Below are 16,535 nucleotides of genomic sequence, written 5' to 3' on the forward strand. Positions count from 1 at the left end.
AGCTATCTCTCTAGTTCTCAAATCCCAAAGGTGTGGGGAGGCATTCTGAACCATCTGAACAGTGCCCGTTAAAATTGTCGGTGTCATCAAAGCCAAGGAAGTCTAACACTGTCACAGCAAGAGGCACTTAGGGACCAAATGTAGTGTGGTAGACTGCATGGATTCCTGGTTCTGAAAAGGATACTGAAGAGAAACTAAGGCAATCTGAATAAACCACAGATTTTATTATGTCATTCTAGGTTTATTAATCATGACTGATGTACCATACTAATGTAAGATGTTCATAAGAGGGAACAGGGCAGGGAGACATAGTAATTATGATACTTCATAGTTTTTCTGAAAATCTAGAATAAAATGTTTATTTTACTTAACCGGTGTTGTAGCAGGTAGACATGGCTTGGGAGCAAACAAGTTGAAAAATAGTGCAGACAATCTGATAGAATCCTGTCTGTCCATCAGTAACTACGGTGGAGACCTGGCTGCATGTAACTAGTCCTTTGTGCTGAAACACGTGACTCCACACAGGGTCACCTTCGTTTTCAGGCTCTCGGCCATTAGTCCCACAGACTCTAGGCATCAAGTACCTAGAACAGCTCTTGAGAAGAACCCTGAAGTGAATGGCAGAGAAGTCAGGGGCCCTGGGGAAGCAGCACAGTGACCCTGAGCCTGTCTTTGACTCCTTTAAGATCCATTTCCTTCCTGAATAGTTATAAAGAGGTTCAAAGTGGCAAAACTCTTCCCTCATGCTCTGCTGCTCTAAAAGGCCTGTGATTGCAAGCTGAGCTTTAGCAAGGCCGTGGCTCTGCAAGCAACATCTGTCAACTTTAGCTTCCTTGGCTACAGTCTGTCATTCCAAACTGAGACCGCTCTGAGGGCTCTTTGGGATCCTCAGTCTACTCCCCCATATTCTTGGGGTATAAATTCTTTGTAGGTGAGCAAGAGGGCCATCTCATCCTACAGGCTTCATAGTTAAAGAACTGGGTTTCAGAGAGACTGACTTTTTCAATGAGTAGCCAAACCAAAGAGGCAGAGACTGGATCTGCTTCCTGGTTAGAGCATGTCCCACTCCAGCTTCCTTCTGGAAACCCGAGTGATGTATGGCCCTGCACCTCAGCTGCCTCCAGAGTGTTCCTCGGCCATCAACTCCAGTCTCCAATCTTAGGGAAAGCATTATGGGGACTAGGACAGGAAACCCAGCTCCCCTGGGCCTTTTTCTCTTTAGGTCTGAGAAAGAAGCAACAGCTTCCTCTTTTCTCCCCTTTGCAGTTTCACAGCATACCTTTTTCCATCTGATGATGACACAGCTCAAGACACTTTGTTTTCAGCCAGCACCCAAAGGGTTAACTCTTCCAAATTATGGGGCTGGGTTAACAATAAACAGGATGTCCTCCAGAAATTAAATTTAAACCGCTGTGACTCAGGCCGGCCCATCCCCTCAACCAGATTGCTGTCTGGGGGTTATTATCGGTGGTTAATTATACTGTTGGGGTTAGCGCAGTGTTGGTCAGCTTGGGCCAGGTGGAGGCGGGTGCGGGAGACTAGCTAAAGGGAAGATGGGAGTGGAGGTTAAGGGTTGGTGATAACAGCATTGGCACATTGGTCTGTCAGAGGGGGATAGTGACAAGATGGCTTTGGGCTTCTACCAAGAGCTGGGTCCTAGATTCACTTCCCACCTGGAGACAGGAAAGGTAGGGCAGACACATTACCATTTCTGTTACCACTGGGAAAAACCATGTTAAATGCTCACCCCTGGCCAACAATGTGGACTAACAGAGTCCATGTTGTCAGGACCTGAAAGACATCTTTCAATTGCCTGTGTCAATCCACTCCTTCCTGAGAGCCAGAAAGGGTCCAGGGACAGCCGCTTGGGTCTTAGAGCAGCCTGCTAAAGTAGGTGGAAGCTGGGCTGTGGCTCCCCTTCTGAGCCCTACCCCCAAGATAATCTGTTAAGTCCAGGTTCCAGATGAGCATGGGACCTGGTAAACAGAGCTTCTTAAAAAGTTTAAGGCAGGCTTGGGCAGAATCTTTACCAAGTAAGCCACATTTAATCTCATCTGTTTTTAACTCGTCATAAATGTTCCTTAATATGTCATCTCCCCTTAGCATGCCCAGAAACCTTACAAGATACACTGTAGTCCCTATAGGGAAAGTGAGTACCTCTCAGAGGATGAGGGATGCTGTGGGCTGTTTCCAGGATGTTTTTTAAGGATAGGGAGCCATGTTTCACACTTAGTAGTTCCTCAAACAAGATTCACAGATCCTCAAGGTGTCTCCCTTCCCCCACTTTCCCCATGTGTTTAACTGACAGACCGTTAATAGGAATGATGTTTTCAGCAGGCAGGAGTGACCAAGAGCCTGCATGGCACATGATCTGTCCCAGAACCCATCTGGGTGCTATTGGATCACATGTCCTCAGACCATGAGGACTAGGGGACCAAGTGCTGACCCCCTCTGTGCATCCACTCCTCCAGCCCAGCCTACCCCATGTCTCACAGCGTCTCTTTGTCTCTTCCTCTTACAGGATTCCATTTAAGATTGGGCAGCCCAAGAAACAGATTGTTTCCAAAACAGTGAGTAACCTAGTTCTTATGCCCTGAGACTCAACTGTGCCTCATATGACCTGTGTATGGAACCTCAGCCTTCTGGTCTTCTCTCTCAAAACTGGAGATTGAACCAGGGCTTTGTGCATACTAGACAAGTGCTCTGTCAGTGAGCTACCTTCCCAGGGAAGAACCTGAGCACTGACAGTGCACATTTGGGAGCTGGAAGGTCAGAACCATGAGGCTTATTCCCAGTCATTGGTTGCAGAGCCTGGGGTTTCCAGGGGCCTCCTGTCCTGGGTCCTGTTGGTCGCTTCCCCAGCTTTGGATAGCTATAGGTCTTTTCCATTCAAGCAGTCCTCTCTTGGGAGAGCTCTGGAGCATATGTATATACACACCTCCCCTTGCACACACTCCCCACAGCAGTGCCAAAGGCCTTTCTTTCTGGCCACGTCAACGACATAAAAGACCAGACAGGTTCTCCAGGTGGCCCACTTCTTTTTGTTTGCTCAGGCAAGTGAGTCTCTGCCATGATCTAGTCACTCTGTGCAATGGTAACACCTTTGAAGCCAAGATATTTATCCCTGTTTTATGTCTGAAGTGGGAGAGGAAGAGCCACAGATCCCAGAATGTTAGAGCTAGAAGCCCATGGACCATGTCTGGCCTCACCATCTGGTTTTTCTGTAGCACGGTAGAGACATTGTTAGACCTGACAGTCCTCTCCTGGAGAGCTGGGGTTAGCACTTGCTCTGTGGCTTTGCTCACTCCACCATCTTGGCTTTGTGCTGTTCCCACTGTGCAGCTCTGTCTGTCCAAAGTAACCTCCTCGGCTCCTCACATACAGACGAGGCTTCGGGTTTTAACAGGAGTGATCCTACATGTAAAGACCAAACTCCATGGTGGCAGCTCAAGCTCCAGCACTGTCCATGCAGTAGAGGCCCCCATGCCCATCCTCTGAGGCCCTTGTCTCCCCCTTCTCTCCTTGGCTCAGCCGCCAGAGCTAGAGGGAAGATCCTGTTTTGGCTTGGCAGAAAGTTCAGCACATCTGACCAATGTCTCCATCTTCAGGAAGTCCAAAGTTAGGTCACAGGAAAAAAGCTGGGCTCGACTTAAAAGAGTCGCCCTCGGCCTCATGCGATGGCAGGTTGTAACAGACTCAGTGTCGCCTCCACAGCTGACCATCTGTGGAGCTTCTCTGCTAAGACCCAGAAAGTCTGGGTCTACAAATGCCGGGCTCCAAGAAGGGGGAGGGTGTGGCTTTAAGCCTCCAGAGAGCAATCTCAGCAGATCCAAAAGAAAAGTGGTTTTGAAAAGGGTCTTTTTCCCTCTTTGTTCACAACCACAAACAAGAAGACAGAACTCCCTCCCTCCACCATGACTTTCATCTTTCATCGATGGGACTTTGATCCCACAGAACAGGATGGGTTACAATGCACTTTCCAGCTCCTTGCCAGAGTCTGTTGGTGAAAAGGTCTTGCTTCCTGGGGGTATTTTTTAGAGAAGGAATTATTCATTTTGGCTTATGGTTCCAGGGAGATCTGGAACCTAATCCATCATGGCATCCTAAATCCTCTACTTTGAGGAATAGCAAAGATTTCCAGGGAAGATCAAATCTCTCCACACCTCCACCCTGCCCCATAGCTTCCCCTGTCCCCTCCCTACGCCTGTCTAAGTCTTTGCTGGGGACTTGTCATCCTTTAGTCTGTGGTGTACCTTCCTCCCAAGTTGAGCAAGTATCCAGTAGTTGTTAAGGAGCCAGGTAAGAAACTGACTTCCTGAACTCCTGCCTGGTTCTGCCTATGTTATCTGAGACTTTTGGCACATACTTTAGCCTCTTTGAGCCTTAGTTTTCCTATTTGTAAAGTAAGGCCTAGTACCTATGTCACACACATGAAGAGTCTCACACCAACCAGTGCATATCAAGCACTTAGTCCAGTGTCTGCTCAGTAAGAAGCCCTCACTGACAGCTGCTTTGGCTTCCTCCAAAGCCATCAAGAACTCAGCCTGTCCCAGCAGCTCTATCCCCCAGTTCATTGGAGTTGTAGGCTAGGCCTTTGATCTTTCACCAGCCGTCTAAGCTGAGGGGTGGCTTAGAATGGAGCTTTTGTCTGCTCAGCCTGTTCCCTTCAGTTCCCTGGGGGTGTTTAAGCATAGGTAGCAGGACTCTGCCTTTTCTAGATGGGTTCCTGCTCACCTCTCCACCCCTAACACAGGCCTGGGCTGTGCAGATGTCTCCAGATCTCTGGCAGCTGTCCCTGGACACTGCTGACACATTCTGGGATAGGAACAGATGTGGCCGCCCAGGTTATTGGAAGTCATGGCAGCCCTGTCATGGGAAGAAGTGTTCATGTTATGCTGATGGATTTTCAGGAGGTTTTTGGCTCAGAGTGCCCAGCTTCCAGCCACAAAGAAAACGTTGTCTTTGCTCTCACTGCTTGCCCGTGCTCAGGTTACCAACATGCAACACTGTTGAGCCTGTGTCAGGAATGGCATGTTCTCTACAGGGGCTGTCCATTGGCACTGAGACCAGGACCACAGAGTCCACCTCCTGATCCAACTTTTATCAGTTCCCTCTAGAGCCTCAGAGCATCTTAGCATGGTGAGAGAACATAGACATAGACATAGAAACACACATCATATCACATACAAACACATGCACATACACACCACACACATATATATACAGGCACACACATAACATACACACTTACCACACATGTGTATACACATACCACACATATACCACATACACCTACTTATATCACACGCAGGCACACACACGTGCACACACATACACACGCCACACACACCCTCTAGCTTGGAGCTCTTGGAGACATGGTTTCCTATGCCCTCCAAGCATGGGTCCCCTAGGTTTTGTATACATAGGAAAACACAAGCCTAGGTTCCTAACTAGTAGGCTCCTCACAAAACCAGGGCAAAGACAAGAAGCCACATTGAGCCTCTCCAACAGAAGTAAATGTCAGACTTTGGCCTCTCTAACCCTCCTTAGCACTGGAGCATGCTGAAGGGGAGGTGCAGTCCACCCTTGCAGGGTGGCTCTCAGAATGCCTTCTCTGCCTCAGTTTGACCTGACACACCTTAGCCCTGGCATCAGAGCCTCAGCCCTGCCTGCGGCCTTCTGTTCCCCTTTACCAGGAATTTAGGTTTGGAAGGAACTCAGCTTGTTCACTCACTTGGCAAAGGCTGAGCTCATTCTGGGTAGGCTGGCCTAGGCATTGTCCTTGCACCCTAGGCCCAGGAGAATGTAGGGAGCTTCATCTGGGGCTTCATGCTGCCTCCAGCGCCTGGCCCAGCCCAGTCCCCTGACAGCGCGTGCACATGTGTTTACACTCGCATTGTTGACTGGCCTCCAGTTGCCTTTTGGCAAAGGTATCAAGCATTCAGAAATGTTCAGATCTTTTCCACTTGGCCCTTTCCCTCAGAAGACATGTACCTTGGAATGTGCCTTCAATGGGTCTCTTTATTCTATCAGCCATAATCTGAGGGCCTGGAATTCTGGTCCTACCCCCAAGTGGCTCTGTCTTTTGGGGAGAAAGATGTGGGACCCTTGACCATGGCTCCTGGAAGCAGGGGAGGTGGTGTTTCCAAGTTCCTGTGAAACAGCCTTGAGTGGCATCAAGCAGGAGCATGTGCCCACCCCAGCATGAGACTGTAAGCTTCTCCTCCCCCAGAACAACTCTACCTGGCTAGGAGCTCGACGGCCCCTCTGTACAAGTCCAAGCAGTCCCCAGCCGGGCAGACCAGGTGCTCTCTGACATCCCACACACATCAGCACACCCAGGCATTGCAAAAGAGAAGGCTGGGAGCCAGAGGCAGCAGCGCAGGGGCTCAGCCCCCACCACCCCAGAAGAGCAAGCAACATAAGTGTGTCTCCAGGAGAGTTTATTCGCGCCAAGAAATACTTAGTTTTCATTTTGTCTTTTTGGAAATAAATGCTAATATGAAGAAAAATAGGACACTCAGAAGCCACCATTCTGGGTTATGAAGGCCACAGCACAGGGCTACTGCCTAGCATGAGGTTCCATACTTAGCCATGGGCCTGCCATTTCCCAAACAGTTCCTGCTGCTGCTCTCTGCGTCCCTGTCTGCATCTCCAGGCTGCTGTGTTCCTCCAGTACCCAGCAAGCAGGAAAGGAAAGTGGATATACACTCCATAATCACCACTGTGGGCTAGGCGCCTGCCCATTGTTCCCTTAAGCAGTAACCAAGGCCAGAGCAATGGCCCAGGGAGATCACTCTGCCCAAAGATACAAGAAGCTGTTAATGTGAGAGCTCGCCTCTCCCTGCCTCTGTTCATTCCTCTCAACTGCCCTCCTGCACCACGTGCTGGAGGAATAAGTAGGCTAGTCCAACCTTTTGAAGATGGCATTGTCATCTTCAGCGTTCACTTTCAAGACCCACACTTACTGCTCCCCTCCTAAAAAAGTGCTGGCCAGTATGATGGGTTGTTGGGTAAGAGCACTTCCTGTGCAGGCTTGACAACCTCTGATCCCCAAACCTACAGCTGACCAAATTCCTAAAGGCTGCCCTCTGTCTTCCATGGCTTGCATGCCCTTGCATATACATCATAAACACAATAATGATAGTAATAATAAATTAATTTTTACCTACAAAAATGCTTCATGATTTCATAAGCTTACAATTTTGTGTTGAGCTATATTCGTAGCTATCCTTGCATGCAGGCCACAAGTTGAGCGGCCCTGGCAGTGTGCACCTTCAAGGCTCAGGTGCAGGGATCCTTCATTCTAAAGCAAGCTCCCACCTGATATTGCACACGAGATCTTTTTGGATGTACCCCAGACCCCACAGCAGATGAGTAGGGCCTGTGAGGAGGCTACGGCTGAGAAGGGAAGTCACTTGCTCAGGTCTCACAGCTAGCACATGCGTGGCAGAACCCGCCTACTTGAGACCTGCCTCTTCCTTGGTGCCCAGGTGACTCCTAGGTGGGGTCCAGTCCTGTCAGATCACCTTGGCTGCCACCAGAGTTGGGATAAGGAAGGGCACTAACCAGTGCCTCACTCTGGAATGACAGAGCCGAGGCACAATCGCTGAGACTTGCCAAGTTGCCTGGTTGGCCCCTCTGGAGAGAGAGGCCTTCTCCCTCAGTCAAACACTTCATTAGTTGAGAACACAGGGACACTGTTGTTAATGATCTGCTGGAGCGTGTAGGGACTGGACAGCGCTGTTGCTGCAGGCTGGGGGAGGGTGTGGAGCAAGTTTCAGTAAGCGGGGAGGTTTTTCCACCATGTTGTCACTGCCCCACTGACTGAGCCATCACTTGCCTTACAGGTGGAGAGAGACTTTGAAAGGGAGTATGGAAAACTGCAGCAGTGAGTGTCAAGCTCCAGGAGGGGCAGATGGGAGATAGCTGGGGCGCTTGCTTCTTGCCAAGTCTCTGTCCCTGCTCTGCCTCCTCCTGGCCAGCTCAGGCTCAGCCAGGGAGCCTTTCCTGTGCCCTTGGTCCATTTACAGTTAGGAACCGAAGATGGCTCTAACAGATGACTGGCCATTACTCCACAGTCTCTGGGTGATCAGCCTCCTGCAGAGCCTGAGGTGGCACAGAGGTCTATGGCAGGTGTTACACAGAGAGGGGCTTTCCTCCCTGCTGGGCTTCCCTGAAGAGACGAGGCCTGGGTGTTGGAGGGTGAGTGTCCATCTCCCCTTTGCTTTCAGGCTGGAAGAGCAGACCAAGCGCCTGCAGAAGGACATGAAGAAAAGCACTGATGCTGACCTGGGTGAGTAGCCTCCCCATGCCCATCATGGCAGCAGGAGGCGTGCCCTCCCTGTTCCTCAGACCCTCAAGGGCTAACTCAGAAGTCACTGTGCTCGGAAAACACCAAGCCCTGGCCCTAAGAGGAGGCCTGGATCATTTCTCTCTGATCAGATCACCACCTCCCACAGGGCCCTGCCACTCTCCAGCTTAGTTGAGCAGGAAAACAGATGCTCCCAGGTTCCTGTCAGGATAGTACTACAGCCAGCAGAAGCCTCTATGGCAAGGGCCTTTTCTGCCTCAGGGTCAGGGCCAGAGAAAAAAAGACAGCATGGCCTTCCAGGCAGAAGTCGACAACATGGCCTTCCCATGGCAACAACTGAAGGGGCTATGCAGCTAAGCAGGAGAGACAGCTAAAGTAGAGGCAGGAAAATTTCAGGATCATTCTGTCATTACTGATGTCACAGTGGTGAGGAGCCAGCAGGTGCTAGCAGACAGCCAGGGCTAGGGAGGGCTCTTAGCTAAAGAGACTTGTTCAGGAAGAACTAGACCCAGGGTCCCAGTGATGAGACAGTACAGGTCAGGGAGCTCTAAGAGGCCATGTCACTGAGTGACAGAGAACAGAAGAGAATATTCCCATATTGTTCCCACCCAGTACTGCCCTAACAGTCTCTAAGCCAACACTGCCCTTAACCTCACTGAGCTGTGTCTGAAATGGACCCACATTTGCTGGTCCACAGCTATGACCAGCTGTGATAGTAAAGTTGTGTGTTGGTGTAAAGCCCCTGAGAACAGCACACTTGTATTAAGAGCAGCAGTACTGCCACCAACATCTGCAGCACAAGTAGCCACACCAAGGTTCCTGCCAAATGGACCTCGACCACTTCTCCGTGGATTCCAGAGAGTGGGATGTATCTGCATGCCACTGTATAAAAGGGACTTGAGAGAGACAGGTTTGACCAGGGTGAACTGCCATCTCTCATTTGACAAATGCTGGTTGAGAAGCAACTTCTTCCAGGCACACATTTCAGTGCTAGGGATTCAGTAGTCAGTCAAGACAGGAGCTTCCATCCTAGGAAGAGGGCATGGAAGGAATCCGTACATACATATTGTAGCACCATGCAAAGGCCAGTGCAGTGAAGGAACATAAAGGGATGGGGATAATGGAGTGCTGCTATCAGTGGGGTGAACAGGGAGGCCTCTCTCCGGAGGTGCCCCTGTACCTGAAGGGATAAGAGAGTACTCTATGTAGATGTGTCTGGAGGACATTTCAGCAAAGGCCCTGAGGTAGAATTTGGCCTTACCCCAGTGGTTGTGCTCACTGGCCCGAAGGCAGATGTAGGCTTGAGGGCCCCTCTTTGGTTCCTTCAGCCACTCCACATAGTGGTGTCTGTGGTAGCCACAATGCTTGCACAGCCTAAGAGGAATCCCATCTCCTGCATGTGTTCTGAATTCATGTTCTGATGGCAGAGCATGCAGAATGTCCATCTATAAAAGGAGGGACTTGCTTTGTCAGTTACCTGTCTTGGGGCAGAAGGGTGTTTTGGGTTTGCTTTTAAACCTCTTTTTTTTTCTTTATTTTGTAAATTATGCATGTGTTCATGTGGGTATGTATGCACATGGGTACAGGTACCCATGGAGGCCAGAAAAAAAAGCATCAGATCCCCTGGAGCTGGAGTTATAGGCAATTGTGGGCCATTTTATAAGGGTGCTGGGAGCCACACTTGACTCTTCTTAAAGATCAGCAAGTGTTCTTAACCACTGAGCCATCTTTCCAGCCCACCTGCCCCATGCCTTGCTGTTTTCCTGGTTACTCTAAGCTTGAAAGCAGCCAAGGGAGTCTTCACTGCAGTAAACAGGCCCGTCTCATTGCTTGACCAGCTGCCTCAGAGTAGAATCCCAGTTTGGGTAGTGCCATGGTATCCAGATGCCATCTGAAAGGTGATAGGCTGATGGGCAGCACAGGGTGAGTGGGGAGTCTGTTATGCTTCCACTTACCAAGCAGTGAAAAGGGCCCAAGACTTGGAGTTGCCCCATTTTTACCAGGTACTAGTATGTGGCTGGTTAATTACACCTTTATTCCTTCCGTGGACACTTTGAACAGCTTCTGATCAGAAAGAGAAATGCCTTCCCAGGAAGCAGCCGCTGCCAAAGGCCTGATGGAACCCGTGTTCAGAAAGCCATCCCCCTTGTCTATGCTGCCGAGCTTCCCTGCTAACCCCAAGGAGATGGGATAGTCTGAACATAACTTCAACCTCACTTCTGGCCCCTTCTGTCTGCAAAGTAGGCATGTCCTGAGCCCGGGGTCAGGTTTGGGAACTGACCTGTTAAATGACTTTTGGGTCTGACTTACATGGAAGGCCTTTGCCTCATTCCCTACTGCCTTTCATCAGGGGAGTCACTGGGACCTGCTCTCCAGATAGCTGTGATATCAGAGTGGAAATGGAGTATAGGATTTTGTTTCAGTCAGTACCATGTAGACGTAAGGAGTTCATGAGGCAAGCACCTTAGCTGAAGAAAGTCTGTTGTCCAGCAGTAAAATTGGGACCAAGGGGTGACTGTTAAAGGCTAGGACCACTGAGTCCAGAGCAAGGAGCAGAGCACCCTTCTGAAGGGCAGCTTCCTTTAGCACACTGTGCATTCAGGGTCTGGCTCATGGGTGACAGCAGGGTCGCTAGAGAACTAATCATAGCCTGGGATACCAGGCCTGACTTTAGCATTCTGAGGTCCAGAACAAGGCCCAGAATATCTGTGACACATTGTGACACTGGTATAGTGGGACTAGAAACATGCTGAGAGCCACTGACCCAACGGTTGAGGAAAATGAACTATGCCTCTTCTGACCTCAGGCTCTCCCAGGTTCCCAGGACAGGCCCTAAAATCCTCTCTGGTGCTCTGAAAAGAGGATCTTCCATTTGGTAAAATGATTAGACTTTGGGAGTTTTCAGAGTGCAGTCTCTGAAGACCTTGGGGCTTCATCTGGAAGCTGTATTGAGAACCTCAGAAACACAAGGGGAGGTCCAAGATCCTTAGTTTCCCCAAGTTTGAAAGACTGCCAGTTGCAGGTGATAGGTCATGTGGACCATGGACTCACTACGCAGTCCCTGCAGCGCAGAGAGGCTGTGGGCTGGTGCTGAGGTCCAGGACGGCATGCTGCATTGTACTTCAGACCTGGCTGTGGCCACTGAAGTGGCCCAAGCAAGTGCAGCACCTTGATTTCATGTGGATCCAGCAGGAAGAGCCCCGAGAATGTGAGAGTGTTAGGCAGGAAAGGACAGGTGGGAAGAAAGCCTTCCTCGACCCAGTGACTGTTAAGGTTTTGGTTTGGTTTTTTGACTGTTTTGGTTCTTCTTCTTCTCCTCCTTCTCCTTCTCCTCCTTCTCCTCCTTCTCCTTCTCCTTCTCCTTCTCCTTCTCCTTCTCCTTCTCCTCCTCCTCTTTCTCCTCCTCCTCCTCCTTCTTCTATTCTCTTTAAATACTGGGAAAAGAATAATAATAGAAGATATTTTCAGACATGTTTGCAGTTCTGTGCAGACTTTTATATTCTTTGGACTATATTGTTTGTAATCATTTCAGAATTGTTTCTTACAACATTTCTGACAAGTTTACTTTTCTGGTCCCCTCACAGAGTAGGCTTTCTTTGTTTGGTAACTGTAACTCCCTACCATGATGGGGACCTCTAGCGGGAAGCTTCTCCTCTCCCACAAGGCCCTTCTCCAGGAACTGGCACTGGGCATGGGCTATCTGTTCCACTCATGGGATGGCAAGGATGGCCCTATCTGTAATCAGCTGGAGGTGGGTCTCCCTGGATCCATTCTAAGACACTTTTTCAATTTAGTGTCCTTGCAACCACAGCTCTGTCACATTTGCTAATATGGTGGTTTGATGGTCAGCGTTTTTGTTGTTGTTGTTTCTCAGTGGTTTATACAGTAACAGTGTGCCTTAAAATCAATAGCATCTTAAATGCTGTGACACTCAAGTAATAATCAGCAAAATAAATCCCAGCCGGGTGTAGCAGTGCTTGCCTATAATGCCACCACTGAGGAGGCTGAGACAGAAGATCACTGCAGACTGGAGGCCCATCTGGGCTACATAACAAGGCCAGCCTGGACTACAGTGCCCAGTGATGTTTAAAGCAACAAGAACAAAAACATCTGCCGTCTCCTGCTTCTCGATTTTTCTGGTGAAGATCATGTGCAGAACTTGTCTTCTGCTGACACTCAGCCAGATGTGTGCAGAAACTAGTGTGTCCCATGTTTGCCCAGGTCCTTATACTCAGCCAGATGTGTGTAGAAACTGGTGTGTGCTGTGTTTTCCTTCTCTAGGCCCTCTGCCTACTCTTCCATGTGCAAATATGGAATGCTAAAAATGAGCCCCAGATCAAGAACCTCAAGGCTCCCACTGGGTCTCCATCCTCCTTGGTGCTGCCTATGACTTCCAGACAGCCCACAGCACCTCAAGTATTCACCCTCTGTCCAGGTGTGATAAGCGAGCCAGCCCTAGTGTACAGTAGAGTCCCCAGTGGGAGTTAGCATCTTTGGAGCAGAAATGTGTTACACAGCTTACCATCCTCCTGGTCCTAGAACAACCTAGGAGTTTTGCTATCCAGGGGTACAATACTGCATGCATAGAAGCTTTGGGAAACACTGAGGACCATGTCATGTGGCTTTTTGGAACCTCGTTCTGGTGGCTATAGCATAGGCAGAGGTGCTGAGGTCAAGGAATAAACACTAAGGAGACCTTCAACTCTGTCCCTCTGGGAGCTCACAGAGTTTTTAACTTCTTAACAGCCATGTCCAAATCTGCTGTGAAGATATCCCTGGACCTACTCTCCAACCCACTGTGTGAGCAGGACCAGGACTTTCTGCGCATGGTGACAGCCCTAGACACAGCCATGAAGCGGATGGATGCCTTCAACCAGGAGAAGGTGACCAGGTCTTGCTGCCAGTGGCCTATGCTCCTCCCCCCTTTCCCCTTGGACCTAGCTAGATGCAATGACCATAGGTTGAAAGTGGTACTGGGCTTCAGCCTTCTAAAGCTGGATAGCCTCAAGCCCAGCAATTCCCAAACCAGGCTGGTCAGATGCCCATGTCTCCTGTGCTTACAGCAGCTGTGCTCTGCAGAGCAGCCCTGCCCACCCATCCATCCTTCCACACTGAGCAAGGCCATTACAAACCTTTGCCAGTAGCACTGATAGAGAATGTGTTAACCTGAAACCAGACCCAGCCCTAGGTGTGGCCCTCAGGATCCCTGGATGGCCTCTCTGCCTCCTCTGGCAGCAGAATATGGATACTATACCGCCTGTCCCACTCTATCCCCTTTTGCCCAACTCTCGGGACAGTAGATCAGCTAGCCACTTGGAAACCAAGGAGCAAGTCTAGCAGTGTGGCCTCTGAGGAACCTGGGACCTCCTCGTCTAGCAAGAGTCTGAATCTGTCATTTTCTTTTGACAGGTGAACCAGATCCAAAAGACAGTGATTGAACCTCTGAAAAAGTGAGTAAGATCATCCGAGGAAGTGGGCCTCGAGGGACTTGTGGGGACAGTAGGTCAGCTAGCCACTTGGAAGCCAAGGAGCATGGCTCACAGTGTGTCCACAGCTTCCCATGACAAGGAACCACAGGGACAGCAGCCATACAGCCTGTCCCGTGGTTGAGGCTCCAGGTTGTTCCAGGGCACCAGCACTACCTGGTTACAGTCCAGGGCCAAGGAACTGCTAATTTCTATGGTGGCAGACACTGCCCTGGTGGTCGTTTGGCCCCTTCCCCTTTTGCCTCTGGTTGGGCCCTGGGAGGCCTAGTGCTGTCTGATTTCAACTTGTAGAGATTCTGGCCAGCACTCAACAGACATGAGCAAGGCCTTTCATCTCACAGCCGGCCTGGGATGCAGCTGCCTGCAGCACTTTGTGTTGGAAATGTGGGGGTGGCCGCACATGGGGAAGGGTGCAACAGCAGCAGCCGCCGCATCCTGCTTGGGAAGGTCCTCTCATTCATGACCTGTGAGAGCAAGGAATTCTGTAAGACTCATTTTTTGGTCCTGCAGGCCCTGGTCAAGGATCAGACAGGTTTGTCCTTTGGGTCCCCAGGGGAGGAGGCTGGCCCAAGCCTTGCCTTGAAGCTCTTGAGTGCTTCCTCTCTCCTGGCCTCTCCCAGCCTGCTCTGACCTAGAAAGGCTCCCGCTCTGCGCCAGCAGCTGCACTTTATTACCTCTTCCGTGGTGGTCCCTGGCAGTGGCCTCGCCAGGGCTGGGCAGTGAGCCTCTCCTCCATTATCATTAAGCCAAGATCAAGCTGGAGGGAGATGAAGAAAGCAGTTTTTGATCCTACAGTCTTTGGGTGTTGGGGAGTGCTGAGTTATTCCTTCCCTGTTCAGGTCCTGGTGGGATTAGGAAGAAGAGCCCTCCTAGTTTTCTCAGTGCTCCTCCCCAACACTGGACACTCAGAGCACCTGCAGCTTCCATGAGGCCAGGCCTGCCCCATGCCCACCACCCCAGCCTCATCAGCCTGGGCTCTCACACCCCTGCCTCATGGTCAGAGTTCATCTCCAAACCAGGGACCCTACATGGGGACCTGAATGCAGAGGTCCTGTGGTCTGGTCTCAGAGCTGGATGGAAGGATCTCAGAGGGAAGGGCCTCTGTACACAGAACTCTGGTGTGCCTGAGATGCAGGGGCCCAGAGGCACCCACAGGCACCCAGAGTTGGCAGAATATGGCAGGACTGCCAGCTCAGAGAACTAGGGGGTTGACTACCTTCTCGATTTCACAACCAACGAGGCGGCATTGAAATCGGATCCCTGCCTTCTTCAGCCAAGTAGAGAGAAACCCCGGCTGCTTCCCACCAAGCTATCGGCCCACCACCTGCCAGGAAGGTGGGGGCGTGGCAGAGGGGGCGGCCACCATCTCCGCCATGGATCCGCTGACCTCTGTATGAGCCTCAGGCCTGGCTGGCTTCTGTAACCCACAGCCAGCATCCAAACCCCCATGACCACATAAACCACCACTGCCTGTTCCCTCCTCCCCACTTGCTTCCTTGTGCCAGAAGAGAAGCTCCCAGGGACCCCAGCACCGGAAACAGGAAACAGAAGCTTTCCTGTCCTCTAATGAAGATCATGGTCACTTTGTTGCCCCCAGTATCCCCCGCAAAGGGGGCTCGGTCTCTAATCCCCCATTCCCTAGTTGTTCACATGTCGGATGGGGATGCTTTCAATTTCCCTTTCCTGGTGGGTGGAAGATCCCGGCTGTGTGGGCACAGATGAGGAATGGCAGGCATTCCCCACCAGGCCGGCTGCTCCCAGCCCACCTCCCAGCCGGCCTCTCTCCCTCCCCACTCTCTCTTCACCCCACGCTTTCTCTCTCTGGGGAGCGAGCTTGGTGTTCAATCCTATGCCAGGCATGAAACGGGTGCCTCCTAGGTTGGGCTCCCTGAAACCATGATATAGACCTAGGCCCACTTCCCATCTTTGAAAATCAGTGTGAATCAGATCTTGGCACTTACAGCCTTGGAACTTGGGAAGGTGGGCTGGATATGCTTGCTGCCACATTGAGCAGGAGTGTCCCAGCCACTCAGGCCGGCCTGAGTCCATTTCCTCTGTAGAGAGAAAGCCATGCTGATTCCTTGGTATGGTAGAGTTGGTACCTAAAAGCAGGGCTAGGTGAGTAAGTGCATGAAGCATGTGGGTGTATGATGTAAGCAGGGCCAGGGAACAGAGTATGGCCCACCTCTTACATTAATTCTCAAGGGACAGCTGAGACTTGCTGAGGATTGGACTTTTCCACCATGTTCCTTTGGAGAGGACAGTAGAAAATTCAAGCTTCATGCTTTAAGGAGAGCTGGGCCCGTGTGTCCTCCTTGCCGGGAGGTCAGCAGGATCCTGGGAAAGCTCCAGACACAGAGGACCAGCCTGTACCTGTCGTAACCTTCTGCACCAGCACCCCAACCTAGCTAGTCCCCATGTAGAGTAGACCCTGCTCTCAGGTACCTGGCAGGACCTGTCCACAGCTGAGAAGTGGGAAAGTGGGCAAAATGTCCCTTCCCCGTCACCTTAGGATAGACAGACACTCTTCCTGTGAGTGACATTATTAGCCCCCTCTCTGCTGAAAAGAACATGACACCTGTCTCTTGTCAATGGCTCCCAGTCCCAGGTCCAAAGCTACCCAGTTTCCCCTTTGTTAGTGACTCATCTACAGTTGCTTGAGCTACTATGGAAGCTGAGATCTCTATCAAATCGTAGTTTGATTGAGAAGTGCTGCTGTAGGAGACAAGCTCCAA

At 50.7% G+C, this 16,535-nt stretch overlaps 1 protein-coding gene across 2 annotated transcripts in view; it reads left to right on the forward strand.

Moving 5' to 3' along the window:
• Positions 1 to 16,535, forward strand: part of Bin3 (bridging integrator 3) — a 38,326-nt gene that overhangs the window by 15,995 nt on the left and 5,796 nt on the right. For both annotated transcript variants that reach the window (XM_028758893.1, XM_028758894.1), the window contains exons 2-6: positions 2,522 to 2,570; positions 7,851 to 7,891; positions 8,235 to 8,296; positions 13,061 to 13,197; positions 13,724 to 13,764. In XM_028758893.1, coding sequence (XP_028614726.1) covers positions 2,522 to 2,570; positions 7,851 to 7,891; positions 8,235 to 8,296; positions 13,061 to 13,197; positions 13,724 to 13,764 — 330 coding nt within the window. The remainder of the gene's footprint in view (positions 1 to 2,521; positions 2,571 to 7,850; positions 7,892 to 8,234; positions 8,297 to 13,060; positions 13,198 to 13,723; positions 13,765 to 16,535) is intronic.

This window comes from Grammomys surdaster, unplaced genomic scaffold, assembly GCF_004785775.1.
Source record: "Grammomys surdaster isolate TR1022 unplaced genomic scaffold, NIH_TR_1.0 126219, whole genome shotgun sequence".
Taxonomy (NCBI): Eukaryota; Metazoa; Chordata; class Mammalia; order Rodentia; family Muridae; genus Grammomys; species Grammomys surdaster.